This window comes from Eucyclogobius newberryi, unplaced genomic scaffold, assembly GCF_026437365.1.
Source record: "Eucyclogobius newberryi isolate DKJ021-1_F unplaced genomic scaffold, fEucNew1.0.hap1 SCAF_19, whole genome shotgun sequence".
Lineage (NCBI taxonomy): Eukaryota > Metazoa > Chordata > Actinopteri > Gobiiformes > Gobiidae > Eucyclogobius > Eucyclogobius newberryi.
Window position 1 is genome coordinate 27,819,846 of NW_027315823.1, and position 19,476 is coordinate 27,839,321.

General features: G+C 39.2%; 2 protein-coding genes across 4 annotated transcripts; both read left to right on the forward strand.

Moving 5' to 3' along the window:
* Nucleotides 1-12,948, forward strand: stx16 (syntaxin 16). Of its 3 annotated transcripts, XM_072452555.1 has the most exons (9): nucleotides 1-376; nucleotides 5,581-5,592; nucleotides 5,695-5,802; nucleotides 7,191-7,331; nucleotides 9,444-9,606; nucleotides 10,193-10,281; nucleotides 11,573-11,716; nucleotides 12,623-12,703; nucleotides 12,780-12,948. In XM_072452555.1, the coding sequence occupies exons 1-9, from the start codon at nucleotides 245-247 to the stop codon at nucleotides 12,879-12,881; spliced, it is 972 nt and encodes a 323-aa protein (XP_072308656.1). In that variant the 5' UTR covers nucleotides 1-244; the 3' UTR covers nucleotides 12,882-12,948. The 3 variants fall into 3 exon arrangements, with proteins under 3 accessions (XP_072308656.1, XP_072308657.1, XP_072308658.1); XM_072452556.1 differs by lacking the exon at nucleotides 5,581-5,592 and having other exon boundaries at nucleotides 2-376; XM_072452557.1 differs by lacking the exon at nucleotides 5,581-5,592 and having other exon boundaries at nucleotides 4-325.
* Nucleotides 12,949-15,897: 2,949 nt separating this feature from the next.
* On the forward strand, nucleotides 15,898-18,178 carry LOC140365769 (uncharacterized). Its single transcript, XM_072452326.1, has one exon. The coding sequence runs from the start codon at nucleotides 15,898-15,900 to the stop codon at nucleotides 18,121-18,123; it is 2,226 nt and encodes a 741-aa protein (XP_072308427.1). The 3' UTR covers nucleotides 18,124-18,178.
* Nucleotides 18,179-19,476: the final 1,298 nt, after the last annotated feature.

Here is a 19,476-nt window from a genome sequence, read left to right on the forward strand (position 1 = left end):
CAAATTCCAAATTATCCCACATTAACTCAGATAAACACCTCGTCTCTGTATTTCCACGACCCCGTGTCCGCGCGTGGGACAGATGAACAGGAGCAGGTCGCGTGAGCTTTGTTCTAGGCGTGTTTTCGCCGTTTGCATCCTAATTAAGCGCCGTCAGAGCTAACTAAACTTTAGCCTAGCCGCCGCAATTTGCTAACATCGCCCGTATTTTGGCATCACATTAAACACAAAGCCGTAGGCAGTCATGGCTACTAGACGTCTGACAGATGCCTTCTTGTTATTGCGGAACAATGCGATCCAAAACCGGCAGATTTTGGCTGAGCAAGTGAGTACATACGACCCCCGTCTGAGTCTGAGTACACGTAGCAATGCTGCGGTGAGTGCTGGTCTGCATCACATTTTATTATTGTGTGTGTGTGTGTGTTTAATGCAGAGGCAACAGTGATTCTCAAACGTCTGTGCATGCAATCGTGCTATTCTGTCTTTCTACTGTATAACGCAACCAGGACTGTTTATGGGTTATTAATGTTGATGAATGTGGTGGGACATGATGTTAACTGCAATAACAGACAGGTTGGAGTGGCAACAGGTGTCAAAATGTCTGCCAGTTTACTTATTAAACCTGTACCTGCAAAAGTGTAACGTGACAGGCATCAATTTGAATCTTGAAAATGGTGATTTATGTCAGATGTTTCCTTTTCTAGTGTCATAAATGCAAAAATGTCAAGCTTCAGAATCACACTCTGAATCAAAAGCTTGATTTTGATACTAAGGAATAAGCTCAATATCAAACCAATAGTGCCTTCTTTATGTAAACTATGTGCTCTTAGACATCGTTATGACAAAGCTCGAGATCGGTTTAAAACTGTTCAGTCAAAAGTGATTTTATCAGTAACAAACTTGTTCGTCGACTATCTGGTTTCAACGCTAGCTTTGGCATCGAGGACCCGTCTCCAGATCTTATGCTGGACTTGGTCTGGAGGGAGGATTTTACCAACGAGCTATGGTTTTACAGCAATTGGAGCCAGAACACAACCAGACCCCAAAAAGGCATAATAACCAGGACCAAACCAGGACTAGCTAAACTTCGTACTAACCTCAGACTGAGCCGTAACTAAACTGTATCTGAAGAACAATAGCGTGCCCAGGTTTGAGAACCACTGATCCAGACAGTCACGGCCTCTGCTTTAGCTAGAATCACATGATGTTTGTAGTCTTATTGTGAAGTTTAGTTGTGCTTTTCTCCCCCCCTTTGGCCCGTTGTACCGCCTCGTCTTTCTTTGTGGGTAAGATGACGCTTGAGGATCCAGTGGAGCGTCGTCTTTGGATCAGAACAAGACGTCATTTACTCCGCACTTTACGTTAGCCATGTTCACTTATTCTTGGAGATTGGTTATTGTCGATTAGGAACAGTTGGTCTTTTTCATTCTGTTTGCGTCATCGGTGTAGCTATTTTTTTAATTCAGTGCATCAATTATGTATGAAGCGAGCCTGAAAAAAGCTATATATTTATCGGACTTTATTGACTTGGACAGACGTTGGATGCCGTAAGAGAAGAGGATGCAAATGTATTAATTAAATTGCTGTTGTTAAGGCGTAAACGTGGCTTTTTGTGAACAAGCTTTGCCTCTATATGTGTTGAAATCAGTAGAAGTAACAATAATTTCTCAGGACAGTTTAATTTAGCTTGATGGTTGTGTAATCATCTTCTGGAAAGTGCCTTATCTTTGTCATAAATTAATCATTTCAACAACAGAAACTTGAGAGTCATTCAAGCTACAAAAACAAAACATGTAAATGGATTAGACCAAGAACAAATTTCTGTTTTTGTTCTTCTTTTCATACGTAATTCAGTAGAAGAGCTGTGCAAAGTATGACACAATTGCAGTTAAATCAATTTTACAACCCTGTTCTTGTCTTATTGAGGCCGGTCGTAAATTATAAATGATAAACGATCAAACTGAAACTACTTTATGCCACGGACACGATGACCCTAATGCAGGATGATCCCAGTAAAATCTTTTCTAAAAGCACAATATGTTTTATAATAGCAAAATTAAATACTGCGGTTTTTAGTTACCATTTATTTTGAATTGAGTTTTATCATCCGACCCTCAATCGTGTAAATTGTATGATACCTACTAGTGCAAAGAAAATAGATATTGAGTCCCAAAAATAAACATTTCCAGGTTGTAAATTGAACAATATTTATTGAGAGTGTGAGTTAGGCAAATTTAGATTATTCATGATTGGTTTTAACATCGAGCGTATCATTTATTGTAACCACTGCTACAAAAAAGATTAAAAATTAAAATGATGTTGTAAACTTTCAAATATAGGAATAAGGTTGTGTTTCTGCATTTTTGTGACAGACGTTTCACATTTTTCTGATAATCAAACCTCAACTAACACATTTAAAGACACGTTTTAACTCATTGCCGTTAAATTGACTTTATATCTGAACATTGTTATCCTGAACATCCCCAAAATGATGGGCATATTCATTTATTTTTGTCTTTATTGCCCACCATTTTCAGAATAAACGCATGTGTCTATTACTAAAGCTTTTCGTTACATGTGTTTGTAAGTAAATTCGACAAACACAAGAATATTGGTCTGTGTTCATATTCGTGAGCGTTCCTGCGGCGACAGTGAGGCGGCCATAGCTTTCACAGATGAGTGGATTCACGTGACGTAAGAGTCTGAACTGGGATTTATTTCTGATTGAAGTAAATGAAGCGGCACAGTTTTTTGGCACAACGTCCTTGACTGTTCTTCAACTCAGAGATTATTATTTTATAGCTGCGAATTGTTTACAGGCAGTTAATACAGTTAAAATATTTGTTTTAATGTGGCTCGATTAAAAAAACAAATAGGCTATTGTAAATCCAATTTAAAAAAAACAAATCAACCATTATAAAACCAATTTTTAGAAAACTGTTAAAGCTGAAGACAAGTAAATTCTGTTTCCTTCCCAGAAAATGTATTGTAAAAACAGAAGATTGTGACAAAAAGGAATGTCACAATTATCAGGTTAATCAATAATCGTGATTATTCGGGCCACAATATAATCGTAAGAACTCAAAAATGATAATTGTGACAATTTCGAAGCAAAATTAAGTCTTTTTAGTTCAATCAATTGTCCAAAAATGTAAATAACTTTTTTCATCTGGCTGTTTTTGTCACATTTAACTTTATTTTGTATTTTAAGAAAGTTTAATTTTGTAAAGCCGGTCACAAACTTGAGGAACAGTCACATTTCAGACCTCGGGAATGAAAGAAAATTAAGGATTTGACTGTTGTTTAGTCACAATCTAAATAATCATGAATAATCGTTTAAACCGTGATGTTTTTTCTCACTATAATCGTAACGCTATAATGTTATATCGGGACCTCCCTATTCATCAAATCATCAAAAGTCTCATAAAAATAAGTCTCATAATTATTTTGTAGCAGCTAAAGATGAACAACACTGTTAGATACCTTTCACAGTTTGAAAATCATTCGTCAGGTAAAAAAGCTTAATGGATAGATTTTATCTGTCTTTTAAAAATTGCTAAATACATTTTATTTGTGTCTTTTTTACATTTAAATGTTTTTTGTTTATTTTTATTTTTTTATTTGAGAACACTTTTTTCTTGTCTAATTTAGATTCAATTCAATTCTGTCTTTACGATGATAACCTTTTCCTTACTGCAGATGACAAGTAAATTACATTGTTTTGAGCGTAAACCAACAGGTATTAGTTGTAAAGTTTCACTACAATACTGTTTTATACTTATCGCAAAAGGGTCAAACCATTTATCAGTTTGTTTTTTGTTACTGCTGTGCTTTTGCTCTCCTAGACAACGACAAACATAGATAACAACAAACACAAAAAATTGTGTTTTGTGAGGTGGATTTCTTTCTGGATATATAATTTTTTGTGACTATGGCTGCTATTTTCAGTAAACTCTAAGTTGAAGATGCAGTTTGTACGTATACTGTCCCCCAGGTGCTGTTCGCTTGTCTCGTTTCACATCCCTTTTCTATTATTACCACTGCTCGTTCCCCAGAGGGCGGAGTTAGCTTTAGGCCGCGGGATGTCGTCGTGAAACAGTCAGCTGTGTTTGTTCTCATCTCAGATATTAATTGTAGAGAGTTTTTGTGTGTCGACTGCTTTTTAGAATCTGGAGCAGCTGTTAAGCCTTGGAAAAATATAATGTGGAACAATTCAAATCAATTATTTCAAAGGTGCACTATGTAATCTTTCTGCTATAGGACCGCAAACTTCATGCAATTATTATTTTCAATGAGTTGGCTATTCATTCAAGCTATTATTTTTTATTGTAAATCGACACTTAATAGAATAAAGTAAATACATCATCAACCAAATAAAGGTGGTTACAGACGGCGTGTAAAATGGAAAATATTCACAAATTGAAGGCGCCGTTCTCGATTTTTACGTTCTCAAAATTAATTTTGATCTATTTGCTCACTTACCTAAAGAGTCACCGCAATGAGTTAATTTGAGGCACTTTTCACACCGTTATCACCCATATAGATCCTATAACAATATATATGCACTTAATAACATGCAAAGAAATCAGGAACAGGCCCTTTAAGTCTTATTAGTGATGAAATGATGTGTTATTTTCTGACATTTAATAATAGTGCGGCCTTTGTTATAAAACATCTTTGACCATTTTGTTTTAGAGCCTGCAACAGTTACATGATATATTATTCAGATTATTGTAGACCTAAAGTGCCCCCTACAGGTCGGACTCATTGAACTAAAACGCAGTTGAGATAAAAATTTGCTAAAATGTATAAAACATGTATCACAGAATAGCAAATTTTTTAGGTTTATAATTTCACTTCCTGTTTGTAATTGACGACATCGCACTAGGAAATTACCCAATGAACAATGGGCATTTTTAAAAATTTGACTAATACAAACATATGAGAGCAACTTTATATTGTTGAATTAAATGTTTTGAGAGTCAAAAAAGTTCTTTCTTTGTCTAAATTAAGCATCAATTTTGAACGGAGTGTCCCTAGTACTGTGATGTCAATTCCTGTGATTTTCTACAGATTTTTCAACATTTTCTCCACAAATACCTACTCGATTGGTGTAAAACTATACTTTATATGTATGTACAGGTATAAATACACCAAACTACACTTCAATGGGAATGTTATTGTTTTGCGCATCTTCTTGTCTATCTAAACTTGTCTATCTCCATGGAGACAAGCAGGTAACTCCACCAGACCAAATTTATTTATTTATTTTTTTGCAATAAAACTTCTGTAATTGAGTAAGTGCATGATAGATACGTTTATACTTGTGGAACCACCAGGAAAAGGTCTCATAGTGCACCTTTTAATGTCCAGTGCAAATTATTACTGTTCCAACTAAATAAAAGTATGTTGCAGCCTTAACAAATGGAGGTCATTGCAATATATTTTCAAATCAAACTGGGTGACATCTGTACTTTTCTTCTGTAGTTTGTGTTCCCCGTTTCATTAAATGATTCTGAAGCTCATTCTCTGTTCCTTCTTTTTCTTCTCTCTTTGGACTGGATCTGCCAATCAAATTAGGAGCTCGACGAGGTACTGGTCTTTCCTCTTCCAGCAGAACCGCCCTAGATGACTTTTTTTTTTTTTTTTTAATCAATTTTTTAAATTAATCTTTTTGCTTGCGTCTTTTCCAAGCTGGCGGACGACCGAATGGCCCTCGTGTCCGGGATCAGTCTGGACCCCGAAGCCGCCATCGGAGTCACCAAGAAACTCCCGCCCAAATGGATAGACGGCATCGATGAGGTGAAACGAATGTGTCTTTTTGAATTTTTTATAATGGCGGTTCGACGTTACATCCTGTTTATTCCTTTAAGTTATCCTTTATGACCTTTTATATTGACAACAAAAATTTGATTCTGTGTATTTAATGCATTTAAAATTTAAGTCAGTTTTACATTTTCACAGTTTTGCACATTTCACTTACTACTACAACTTTGCTACCGAAATTGTTATAATGATTCAGTTCTCTAAATGCTATGACTAATGGATACTGTAAAAAACAATATGAAATAATATGAGTTACAACAAGAGTACACTGGTTTGAACTGAGATAATAATAATAAATCAAACAAACGTATATAGGCTTTTTTTGGAAACTCAAGACACTTAACAAAACAGGAACGGGAAGTAAAAGGACAGCAAAGGTGGGTTGAAGGTTAGATTGAACCGCTGACCTGATAATGACACGAGCTAATGACCTTTAATAGCATTTGTTTATCTCTAAAATATGTTTCATGATGACTTAAAGGGCACATGGCGGGTGCTCATGTTTTTCTATTAGGCCGTGGCTGCAGAGCCGCGGCGCAGTAAAATGGCACAGCATTTTCTTGAGCCGCGGCACGGCAATATAGCCTCATATAACCCTAACCCGGCGCGTTCTAACCCGGCACGGTCAAATAGCCCAGCAGTTTCAGGAGCCGCAGCACAAAATAACATGGCAGTTTTGTGGCTCTGTAGATACTCCCTTTCTATTAATGACAGTTTGGTAAAACCGAATCCTTCTGTTACATTGAAAATGTAAGAATTTAAATTAAACTGACGCACTATTCCGACAGTTTAATAATAGTAATATATACTTTAATGAACTAAAGGTCTAGTTGTAAAATATTAACTATTGTGTGATTTAGTGGGGTTTAGTGGGGTTTTGGCCCTTGTTTACATTATGGTTGTGGATTTACCTCTAACATCACATGTCTTGCTCATGTCCAACCAGGAAGTAACATAATGAACTTCTAAAAAATTGTCGAACTGGGGCAACATTTTTTTATTAAATCTATTAATTTTCATTTAGCTTTTTAGTGAAATATGTTGTCTGATCTGTCATATCAATTTTGAATAACATTTAATGAGATTTTACCGTGAGTCAATTTTTGTTACAGTAGCATAATCTATCCATTATGGTTATTCAATCAAATTATTACCTCTATTATCAGAGGTATAAGACGACATGTTATAATGAAATATGATTAAGTTGTGTTTAAAATTGCAATATATTCTAGTAAAATGTGTTATACTGAGATAAATGTTTCTGTTTTAATGTAGCATCAAAGTCTGTATCAGGTATCAAGCTTTTCCTTAGTTTTAAAACACTGCCTCTTGTGTCTTTATTTGTATTTATATACTATGTTCAGATCCAGTATGAGATTTCTCGAGTGCGGCAGAAGATGAAGGAGCTGGCAGCGCTTCACGACAAGCACATGAACCGCCCGACTCTGGACGACAGCAGCGAAGAGGAGCACGCCATCGAGATCACCACACAGGAGATCACACAGGTACGACATACAGGAGATCACACATGTTCTATTGTGTTCAGCAAGCCACACATTTTGAAGAAATAATGCATTTTTGAAGAAAAAAATGCATTTTTGAAGAAAAAATGCAGTAGTCATCTGGAGTCCAGATGACTACAACTGAATCTCTTTCTACATCGGTCCAATATCTGGATATAAATTAAATTTACAAAAGATGAAATTCACTATTTGGCCTTTAGAAATACCCATTTATTACATTGGTAAATGCAATCTCCTATATATTTAGGTGTGGTAAAGAAACTATCAACAATTTTGGAGAAAAATTATACCCTTCTTTTTACTACTATAAAAAAAAGATCTTGACAAAGGTACTCTTGGATGAGAGTCAAAATGTCTTGTTTTTCTAAATACAGTGTCCAGATGACTACAACTGAATATTTTTCTACAGTCTATGTGTAATGATTTTAAGTGACAGAGTCTGGGTTTGAACCACTAATGGGCTTTTGGTTAAAGTTAAACTAACCTCAACTAAAAGCGGCTCTGAACGGGTTTTCGGTGTGAAAGTCCAATGCCCGACCCATTAAACCTTCAGAGCTAAGACAAAACTTACCACTGACATAAAAATAATCAGTTGGTGACACTTGCTGATTTCTTAGTAAAGATCTACTCATGCAATTTAATTTGTTGTGAACTGAATGTTGTCGAAAATGTGTAGTTAGAATAGTTTAAAGACGGCAATTAATTATTTGTGTAAGTAATAGACACTTTGGTAGAAAAAGCTTCAGTTGTAGTCATCTGGACTCAGTTTGAAAAAGTAGACGTTTCGACTAGTAGTAGTCGAAACTAGTAGTAGTAATAGTGAACAAAAAAAGAAAGACCTTCTTTAAACAGAAATGGAGGGCTAAGGTTTAATCTTCCTGTTATTTATAATGGGTTACTGAACCCCTGGAAAGGTAAAGGACATTCAGATGCTAATCAGGTACTCAGGGTGGTTGAGCCAGGGTCTCACAAAGACAAAGAGGATTCTAATAGCCCATTACGATTCTGAATAGGCTAGCTCGGTAGATACAAGGGGGGAGTTTCTGTTGAAACAAACAACTCTTTCTACTTCAGGAAGGCTCCTCCCAATGGGCGGGTCTTACCACAGAACAGTATTAATATCGGAGTTCTCGACCTAAATTCTGTTATTGACAATGACTCTTGGATGAGAGTCGAAACGTCTACTTTTTCAAACTGAGTCCAGATGACTACAACTGAAGCTTTTTCTACTATGGAACACGCCTGGACGAATGAGGGATTACACCGACATAATAGACACTTTGGTTCTATCTTCTGGTTAAACTGGTGTCCCATAGATGGCGCTAATATGTGTCGGCCTTTAGTTGTTGATGGTGTCTTAGTAGACCTTATTCTACTAAAAGGGACCACAGTTTTGGGAATTACTTGTGAATGTATTTAACCTTTTTACAAACAAATTAGCAATTTACTAGTACTTTTCTTGTCGGTGCGCTTTGGGTCAAATGGTCGGACCATGGAGATAGTTTTGAGAGCTTTTGCTAATTTCACGCCACTTTTAGTCGACTACAGAGGTGAAAAGTAAAAGATAATGGTATTTGAGTCTAGACTTTAAAATCGCAGCAGAACCCCTGAATTACCACCATATTACGTCAAAATGTGGGGATGTCGAGCGGTAAGAATGCACTAGGGATGCTCCAATTTTAGCTACCGTGTCTGATAAGATGACCCTTTATTGGTCCCACAATAGTGAAATTCCAATATTGATTGATTCGCGTACAACATACAGACACATTTTAGCCTAATCTCTCTTCCGTTTTTACTCAGACAAATCTGATGCACTGAGACAAACTGGAAATGACACATGGGCACACACAAAAACAAAATTGTGCCAAATGTACTTTTTTTTTAAAGTGCCAATGACAAGTTTTTTTCTAGTGTGATGTCATCAATTACAAACAGGAAGTGAAATTATAAACCTAAAAAATGTGACATTCTGTGACAACAGTTTTATCATTTTAGCAAAATTCAAAATATATGCGTCTATAGTTTAATTCAATGATTTGTCCTACCTGTAGGGGGCACTAGTTCAATGTGACCCTCTGTTGTCCCCTGCAGATGTTCCACCGATGCCAGCGAGCGGTCACGGGTTTGCAGGCGCGCTGCGGTCACTGCACGGAGCAGGAGGAGAGGCTGCTCCGAAACGTGGTGTCGTCCCTGGCCCAGAGTCTACAGGACCTGTCCACCAGCTTCAGACACACGCAGTCCGGATACCTGAAAAGTACTACCTCTTTGTACTTCTGATTACAACACACACACACGTTTTACAGGGCTGTATACACTGCTGTTGTCACCATACGGACAGTTCAAACTCGATACTTGACTCATTTTGACATGACAATTATAACAAACAATTGCATTTTATTTTAATTTTTCTTCTTTTTTTTATCAAGATGCAATTGACATTTTCAAAAACGAAATCATAATATAATAGTTTCTTGACGTTACCATGTGGTTCCAGTGTTTGTAAAAATAAAACACCTTCCATTAGCTTTTCCAGGAGTTGGCACTAATGCCTTTTTAATTGGTGCTGTTAGCGTTAGCTTTCAAACATCACAAACTATGAAAAACCAGGGCTGTTTTAGCGACTGACTGCCACTCGACCGCACGAGAGTAACGCCAGAGCAGAGTTAGAAAAGATTATCATGTGAAGAGGTGTTTTGTGCAGATTGTTACGGTCAGCTGATGTTATTCTGGACAGAAATTATCGCACAAAATAACATCTCGACAACATGAATCTGAGGCTTTGAATGTTGTTGCTTCACTAATGTTTTGCCTGTTCCTGTGTCGCGTTTACTTTTCTGCAGGAATGAAGAATCGAGAGGAGCGATCGAAGCACTTTTTTGACTCTGGGCCTTTAATGGAGGAAGATGAGGATTTAGCGATTTACGAAAGAGTGAGTGTCGTATCGTTGGGTGTAGAAGTTCAGAACGTGGCTGCAGTCTCATTTTAAATTCTTCTATTAACACTTCAGAAGGAAGTTCTACTGCCACAAGGAATGTCGAGATATCAAACGATCAAATATCAAGTTACTTTTATTGTGAGAAGACGCATCACGATTTTATAATTATTCACGATCATTACTGACACCATGATCTATAACGGTGAAATAATTATTCACTTTCACATAGTCTGATAACTTTTCAATTTGTATGAAATCTAAATCTGTGATAGAAAACTGTTAATGTTAATTGGACTTAAATTACCAATCAAAAATCGATTTAAATATATATATATACCATTGGAATAACTTGCTTCTCGTGATTATTAATCAGCAATATTCACAGTACATTCTGATATTATCGTGAATGTTGTCTTGAAGAAATTCACATTTTCAATTTATCATTTGTAGTAAAGAATGCAACAAAAATAGCTGATAAAATTAATAAAGTAAAGGTTACGTTGTCGGTGTAATCCCTCATTCGTCCAGGCGTGTTCCATAGTAGAAAAAGCTTCAGTTGTAGTCATCTGGACTCAGTTTGAAAAAATAGACGTTTCGACTCTCATCCAAGAGTCATTGTCAATAACAGAATTTAGGTCGAGAACTCCGATATTAATACTGTTCTGTGGTAAGACCCGCCCATTGGGAGGAGCCTTCCTGAAGTAGAAAGAGTTGGGGGGAGGGGGGAGTTTCTGTTGAAACAAACAGCTCTTTCTACTTCAGGAAGGCTCCTCCCAATGGGCGGGTCTTACCACAGAACAGTATTAATATCGGAGTTCTCGACCTAAATTCTGTTATTGACAATGACTCTTGGATGAGAGTCGAAACGTCTATTTTTTCAAACTGAGTCCAGATGACTACAACTGAAGCTTTTTCTACTAAAGGTTACGTTGTAAACTGTCAAATGAAGGACATTTGTGATTATTTTTACATATTGCCTGATTATCATTAAAAATATTGAGATATTTTGCCTGCCCCTAATTATTATTAAAAGCTCCTTACAATAAAATGTTGACATCTTTTAATCATAATTATCGTTTAATCTTTTAATCTCGTGTTCATCATGCCAGAATAAATGTTCTAATAATAAAAGAATAACATTTTTTGCATGCAGACTTTGGTTGGACAAAGTTCTCTGAGAATAATGTTAGTTTTACGTGTACACACAGTTTGTTAGTGGCTTTTATTTGCTGAGGTCTGATATGCCGTTGTTGTCACGTCCTGACATGTCGCGGATGTCGCTCAGGGCTTCACAGACGACCAGCTGATGATGGTGGAGCAGAACTCGGTGGTGGTGCAGGAGCGAGAGCGTGAGATCAGGAACATCGTGCAGTCCATCTCAGATCTGAACGAGATCTTCAGGGACCTGGCCACGATGGTGGTGGAGCAGGTACGAGCACGCCCAGGGCACAGCACACAGGCCAACAGAGGGTTTAGGCTCTTAAAGGAGACGGCGACTGGTTGGAGCTAAAATAAGTACCGGTATATCAATCGATCAACCTTTATTTATAGAGCCTTTTACAACACTCGGTGACCAAAGGGCTTCACAATCAAAATCAGCAATCCAAAACATAAAACTAAGTAAAAACAAACGGTACAAAATAAAGTCTCACTACACAACAGAGTGTTAAAAGCCAGTCTGAATAAATACATTTTAAGCCTCGATTTAAAAAGGCTAAAGTCTGTGATGGTGCATGTCGGGGGGCAGAGTCTGGGACCATCACCCCAGTGTTTGAGTCTGGCTCTGGGGACGTCCAGCATAAACTGATTTGTCGACCTTAGAGCCCTGCTTGGGTTTCGGGCAGAGAGACGCTCGGTCAGATAAGGAGGTGCCAAGCCAATTAGAGCTTTAAAAACAAAAAGTAACATTTTAAAATCAATTCTAATACAAACGGGAAGCCAATGGAGAGAAAAAGAACTGGGTTGATGTGACGTTACACTTTATCCCGAAAAGCACATGCACTTTAAAAAAAAGAATCTGCTGCAGTGAACTGTCACTATAAAGAGGCAAAGCAGAGAGTCTGTTCTGCAGTGGGACTCCTTTCTAAAAAGATCCATATTTTGCAGGATTAAATCAAACTAAAGTAATTTTATGACGAGGGAAAACCTTTAGAATAGTTAATTTTCTATTGCTTGTTCCCGTTAGGGGTGGCGGGTGACTGGAGCCTATCCCAGTGACTTTGGGCCTTAGGTGGGGTACATTAGAATAGTTAAAAGCACAAAATGGTTGCATAACATGTCACCTTGGAATTGGAGTAATATGAAATAAGAATGTGTTGTTTGTTTTCCGTTTCAGGGAACAGTTCTCGACAGAATCGACTTTAACGTGGAACAAGCGTGTGTCAAAACAGACGATGGTTTACAACAGTTACAAAAGGTAAGCACCGCTGCAGCCTTTTATCTATCATTTAATATAAAAAATGACTCAAACCTATTTTGTTCCCTCCTTTCAGGCCGAGCAGTATCAGAAAAAGAACAGGAAGATGTTGGTTATTTTGATCCTGTTCGTCATTGTGGTCGTATTAATACTAATTCTTTTTGCGACTAAGTTTTAATCATTCCGCCTCTTATTATTTCGGTGTTTGGTTTGTCGTGCGTCTGTGTGGTTCCACTGAAGGAAAAACTAAACGGCCTTTACTCCACAAGCGCTCCCACGGCCTGAGAAGCAAGCGGACGATTTCCGCTCTGAAGATGGCAAACGCTTTCTGAGAGACTTGTGCCGCGGCGAACTGTGTCTTAAAGCGTTTGGAGTGAATGGAAAAGTGTTAAAAAATGCTGCAGCTGGAGGTCGGAGCGTGAATCCAAGTGCTTCTGTGCCCAACGCAAAGCATGTGTTCGACTTAAAGGGGCTGCGCTCGCTTTAAATTCCTTTACTTGATGACAAAATCGGACCACTGCGCCACGTCTCTGTTTTGTGAATCGCATTTATGACGTTCGAACTCAAACCCCCCCCCCCCCCGAGACTAAACCGAATAACATCAGACTGCAGCGAAGTGTGCACTCTGTAAGTATTCAGTGAGTATTTCTGTCTTTTTTTTCTAAACGCGTACAGCCCCTTTAAGGTCAGATTGGGAGATGTGAAGTTATAAAACGTCAATCAAAAGGAAGCGGTGGACAGAATTTCCCTTTAAATTGTTCAAGGTTTTCCGATCGTTCACTTTGTGTTCACTTTAAAGCAACATTATGTAAAAAAAAATTTAAATTCAAAGCCACTGACGTTTAGGATGCGGACGATAGTTTGAATAATGACCAAAAAGGGACAGAAACAATCGTCCAGACAAGGAAGTGATATTTCTGTCCTTTTTTGTGTTTAATGTCACGGCCCATTCACCTTTTACAGACACATTTGAGCACATTCCTTTTGCGTTGAGTGTTGCGTCAAAGCTGTGCAGTAAAACGAGGCGAGCGTTCATTTGTAGAGCAGACTTTGTACAGGAAGTCATTAAAAGGAAAATATGCATTAAAACCACATTATAAATCATTACAAAAAGTGTCAAAAAAAAAGTGTTTATCCTGGATTAAAATAACAATAATAGTCGTTTGTTCTGTTCAGGCTGCAGCAGAGGTCATTTGTGAACGTAAATGAACTCTCAGTAGATGTTCATGAACTCTTATGATGGTCAGAAGTTACATAATGTTGCGTTGACGTTCTTTGCTCTCTCACCGCCGCCGCCGCACGCTGTTATCGATCAATCGCCCAAACCGTTTATCCATCGATCACTCTGCGTCTCTCTGTGAAGCTCTTTTGTCCACAGAGAAAGTGCTACCCTTTTAAACCTCTTGCAGTTTGCACAACGGGGGAAATGGCGTTAAATGGATGTAATACTACTGTCGTTATGAAATTATTTATTTTTATTCAGATTGAGTCAGAGGGAGTGTTGATGCTGGACGCAGTTGTAGCCGCATTTAGAATCGTCCACTCCACGGAGAAACTGTGACATCAAACTTTTAACAAATATGATGGGTTGTTTGTTTTGTCGTCGTGCTACAGTAATGTGCAAAAGTCGAGGCGAAGTGGTGTTTTTTAGTCCCAAACCAGGACGAAACTCTGTCTGAATCAGATTAGGGAGGAAAGATTGTTTGGTTAATCGACAGTTGTGATTATTCAAGTCACACTATAATCGTAACACATATATTTTAGAAGCAAAAATAAGTATTTTCAATTGGCCCTTTTCACGATAGGCCGGCTAGTTCCAGTTGTAGTAAAAGTGCGTATTCTCTTTGGGAATCTCTTTCAAATAAATCAAAATAATTAATGATGACTTTTACTGCGGTTTAAATATGTCACCCTACGTGTTTATAAGAGTATGTGTTTTTGTCTCGAAGCTAAAGGTTAACATACATATAAATATACATATAACTTTAATATAAAACACAAAATATTGGTTATTGGCCACAGCGGCAAGACAAATGTCAGATATTGTATCGACGGAAAGCAATACTATAAATCCATGTGGAACTGTCTGTTGAACAAGATCTGTTTGAATATATAACTCGAGTAGGAGTAAAAGTATTGTGTCACATTATTCAGAGAAGTACAATGTTATGAAAAAGTAATTGAATACTGCCAAAAACCAGGACTAAAAGATGACAAAACGGCCAATATATTCTGGTGAACACAGAATCTGAGGCCGAGCGTAGCTTTTGCACATTACCGTATCGAGTTTGAAACACTAATCGTTCCACTGAGACTTGACAAAATGATGTCCAACAAAGAGCTTTATTTCACATATCTCAGACTTTATATACAGTTCTCAAATCATTTCTGTCATTGATGTGAAGCTTTGTGTGAACGTGTCTTAGTGGTACTCTTTCAAAACGTTTGCGAGAAGAGAAAAACGAAAGTTGTTTTTTAATAAATGAAGTGTGACTGTCGTGTGTTTGTTTAATGCGTCTCACTATTAAACAATAGTGATGAAATGTTTCGGTCACGACACATCACACGTTCAGTTAAATTTATGTTTTGTAGTGGCCAAAGTCACATGAGCAGCTGCTGCGATGGGCGTCCCAGGATTTATTTATTATTTACATATATATATAAATATATATTATAAATGTATATTTATAAATATATATATATATTATATAATATATATACTATATATATATATATATATATATATATATATATATATATATATATATATATATATATTTATAATATAATATATATATATATATATATATATATTTATAATATATATAAATATTTTTTTATTTTATTTCACAGTTGAAAATAGGAACTTGGTTCTAATCAATACTGTTGACCAATAAGTACATTTTAAATGGCTACTTTAATACTTTTACTCCAGTAGATTTCCGTATGCGCTACTTTTACTTTTACTTGAGTATTTTTTTTGCACCTGTATCTGTACTGCACAATTGACGACATGGTTAAGTTCCCGCGGCCTCGTGGGGTGACGTCACTCCAGGACGTGATTCACGTTTGTTTATAATTTGAATTGATGCGTCGTGACGTCATTTTGAGTATAAAGCCCGTGCTCCGCCAGCCGTTATCATTCTGGTCTCTGGTTGTGGTCACGTGACAAAATGCAAGCTCACTTTCTCCAAATGGCAGCGACAGAAGCCTTGAAGAACTCTCCCAAAGGAAGACTCCGCTATGACCCGTACTGGGCTCAGAGAGGCCACGACATCATGGACGGTTACCGGGAACGGCCCCGCCTCTCCTCGTACGCTGCCGCGGTGGTGCGGAGGCTCCGTGCTCTCCACGTACTCAAGTCCAGGTTCAGCTCGGGATCCACACACCCAGAGCCTCTTCCCGCCGGACTTGTCCTGATGTCGCCCACAGTCTCCACAACGGCCGGAGGCATAATCCGCTTCCAGGATGAGACCAAGAAGAGAGCCAGGCGGGCTTTCCGGCGGCGGCAGGTGGAGCTGCAGCGCTTCCAGGAGCTGATGGAGCTCCAGCAGAGAAAGAACCTGCAGAGCGTCCGGGACATGATGGACCGAGAGCCGCAGCAGAGGCACCTCAAGACCCTCAACTCCCTCCAGAGCCTGGTCCAGAGCCTGACCGCGCTGTGTCTGAGTGGAATCGAGCTCTCACAAGTGTCCGAGGTCAAGGAAACTACAGAAGGAGCCCTCCAGGACACGACTGAGAAAGAAGGAGCCCTCCAGGACACGACTGAGAAAGAAGGAGCCCTCCAGGACACGAGTGTGGCGGAAGGAGCCCTCCAGGACACGACTGAGAAAGAAGGAGCCCTCCAGGACACGACTGAGAAAGAAGGAGCCCTCCAGGACACGACTGAGAAAGAAGGAGCCCTCCAGGACACGACTGTGGCAGAAGGAGCCCTCCAGGACACGACTGAGAAAGAAGGAGCCCTCCAGGACACGACTGTGGCAGAAGGAGCCCTCCAGGACACGACTGAGAAAGAAGGAGCCCTCCAGGACACGACTGTGGCAGAAGGAGCCCTCCAGGACACGACTGTGGCAGAAGGAGCCCTCCAGGACACGACTGTGGCAGAAGGAGCCCTCCAGGACACGACTGTGGCAGAAGGAGCCCTCCAGGACACGACTGTGGCAGAAGGAGCCCTCCAGGACACGACTGTGGCAGAAGGAGCCCTCCAGGACACGACTGAGAAAGAAGGAGCCCTCCAGGACACGACTGTGGCAGAAGGAGCCCTCCAGGACACGACTGTGGCAGAAGGAGCCCTCCAGGACACGACTGTGGCAGAAGGAGCCCTCCAGGACACGACTGTGGCAGAAGGAGCCCTCCAGGACACGACTGTGGCAGAAGGAGCCCTCCAGGACACGACTGTGGCAGAAGGAGCCCTCCACGACATGATTGCTGCACAACGAGCCCGAGTCGACGAGGAGAGAGAAGCGGAGGCGCAGAGGAGGAAGGCGGCCAAGAGAACCGGGCTGAGGGTCGGACCTGAACTCTTCACTCTGAGATGGTACAAAGAGCTCCAGGACTCTGCGGCCGCCGTGGCTCGGTCCTGTGAAGAGTTCTCCTCCTCCAAAGACCCCAAGATGAAGAGGCTGAAGTTGACTCTGACGAAGGCGGCCACGATGCCCGTGAGTCAGATCTCCTCCACGTCCGGCTCCCACCTCCGGGACATCTTTGACAAACTGGACCAGCTCCTGAGCGGCGGGACGGTGCAGTCGTGGGGCTTGTCCCGGCCCGAGGAGCTCCACCCGCAGGCGCTGCCCTTCTTCTGCTCCAAACTCGCGGAGAAGTTCGTGAGACAAGGCGAGGAGGAGGTGGCGGCTCACTTCGAAGCGGCCTTTCCGATCGCGGCGGTGGCGTCGGGGATCTGGGAGAAGCACCCCGCCTTTGGCGAGCTGTTCCTGGCTCACCTCCACCGGCTGTGCCCTTACTCCGTCCCGCTCCACCCGCGGAAGGAGGAGCACTACAAGATGGATGAGACGGACGACTGTTTTCTGAAGCGCATGTCGGGGATGATCCGGCTCTACGCGGCCGTTATTCAGCTCCGGTGGCCCCACGGCTCCAAACAAGGGCCCCCGCCTCACGGTCTGAGCCGCGGCTGGACGTGGCTGGTGCAGATGCTGAACATGGAGCCGCAGAGAGACGCCACGGCCACGCTGCTCTTCGACTTCCTGGAGGTGTGCGGGGCCGCTCTGGAGGAACTGTATCAAGGCCAGTTCTGGAAGCTCCTGCTGCTGTTAAAAGAGGAATATTTAGCCAGGATTAGAGCCGTGACAGACGCACGCACCGGCTCACTCTTCAGACTTCAGGACTTTGTGGAGACTTCGCTCCAGAACAGAAGGATCGACCCTCCGAAAGGTCAACTCACTCCAGACTTCTGGAGGTCGTGAGCCGAAGTAAACACACCAAATTGAACTTTTCAGAACTAATCAAAGATTGTATCATTTTTACCAGATGTTTTAACCAGTTCGTGATTATTCTAAAGATTGTATTATTTTTACCTGATGTTTTAAACAGTTTGTATTTATATTTATAATGTAATAAATACATTTTAAAACTAAATATTTGTTGTCGTTTCCTGATGCATTCAGTTCCCTCTACATCCAACAGAGGGCAGTATTTCACCAGCGCATATACAGTTATTTATTTAGGTTTTAGTTTAACTTAATTTATTTCAAAGCACAATTAATTTCAGTTATTTTATTGGTAGATTTTGATTGGATTTGGTTTCTATACCAGTTTCTCAGAGTTGCTTTTGTGCTAAAATCATTATTAAGGTATTTAGTCTTTTTAGTTGAAAACTTCAGACAATGTATTGCCTAGATTTAGAAATGCATTTATTTGAAAAGCGATTCAATTCAAAGTGTTTGATTTCCCTTGTCCTCTCTCGTGCCAATTTCTGTTCAGTTTTTTTTCTTAAAGTCAAAATACCCAGTTTTGGTCTTCATTAATTACACATAATTAAGATGGCAAAGTGTTTGGTAAACTAGTGGACAAAGTGAGGACGAGTCTGAGCTGGGAGATCACTGACTGTCAGCGGAGGAAAGAAAAGACCACGTTGTAACTACAGGGCTGTACAATTGTTCATTTTCTTTTATTGGAGAACTTGGATCTAGGGATGTCCCAGTATCAAACTTAAGTGTTTCATTCCCATTGTCCAACACGTTACTATTAAACCAGCTTCAAACTTTCTGAATGACAAAATCAACTTAATTAATGTGACAAAAAAGACAATATATATATATATATATATATATATATATATATATATATATAAATCTATATATATATATTAATATATATATATATATATATATATTAATATATATATATACATATTATATTAATCTATATTAATTTATATATATATATATATTAATACATATATATATATATATATATATATATATATATCAATATATATATTAATATATATATTCTAATTCAAAAAACAACATTTTTTAACCCGAAGACAGGTTAACTTTGTTTCTAATACATGGTTTGTATTGTGACCTGAGTAACCTTGATTGTTAATTACCTAATAATTTTGCAACCCCATTTACAACCAGAATAAATATCAAATATTACAGTGTGATGTCTAAAATGGCCAAAGTTCCATGTGCACAGTTTAGTTGGGTTTAATTAAGAAAGATATCAGTCATGTCTAATTATCTTTAATCGAGAGGTCCACAGTCATCGGCCAGTAAATGTGTTTGGAGCAGAGTTCAGACAATTATTTAAAG

What these genes read in the sequence shown, in the direction of transcription:
- LOC140365769 (XM_072452326.1), top strand. Translation starts at nt 15,898, where the DNA reads ATGGCAGCGACAGAAGCCTTGAAGAACTCTCCCAAAGGAAGACTCCGC.
- stx16 (XM_072452555.1), top strand. Translation starts at nt 245, where the DNA reads ATGGCTACTAGACGTCTGACAGATGCCTTCTTGTTATTGCGGAACAAT. An exon ending in GGATAGACGGCATCGATGAG is followed by an intron (nt 5,803 to 7,190) that starts GTGAAACGAATG and finishes TACTATGTTCAG; the next exon opens with ATCCAGTATGAGATTTCTCG. An exon ending in GCAGTCCGGATACCTGAAAA is followed by an intron (nt 9,607 to 10,192) that starts GTACTACCTCTT and finishes ACTTTTCTGCAG; the next exon opens with GAATGAAGAATCGAGAGGAG.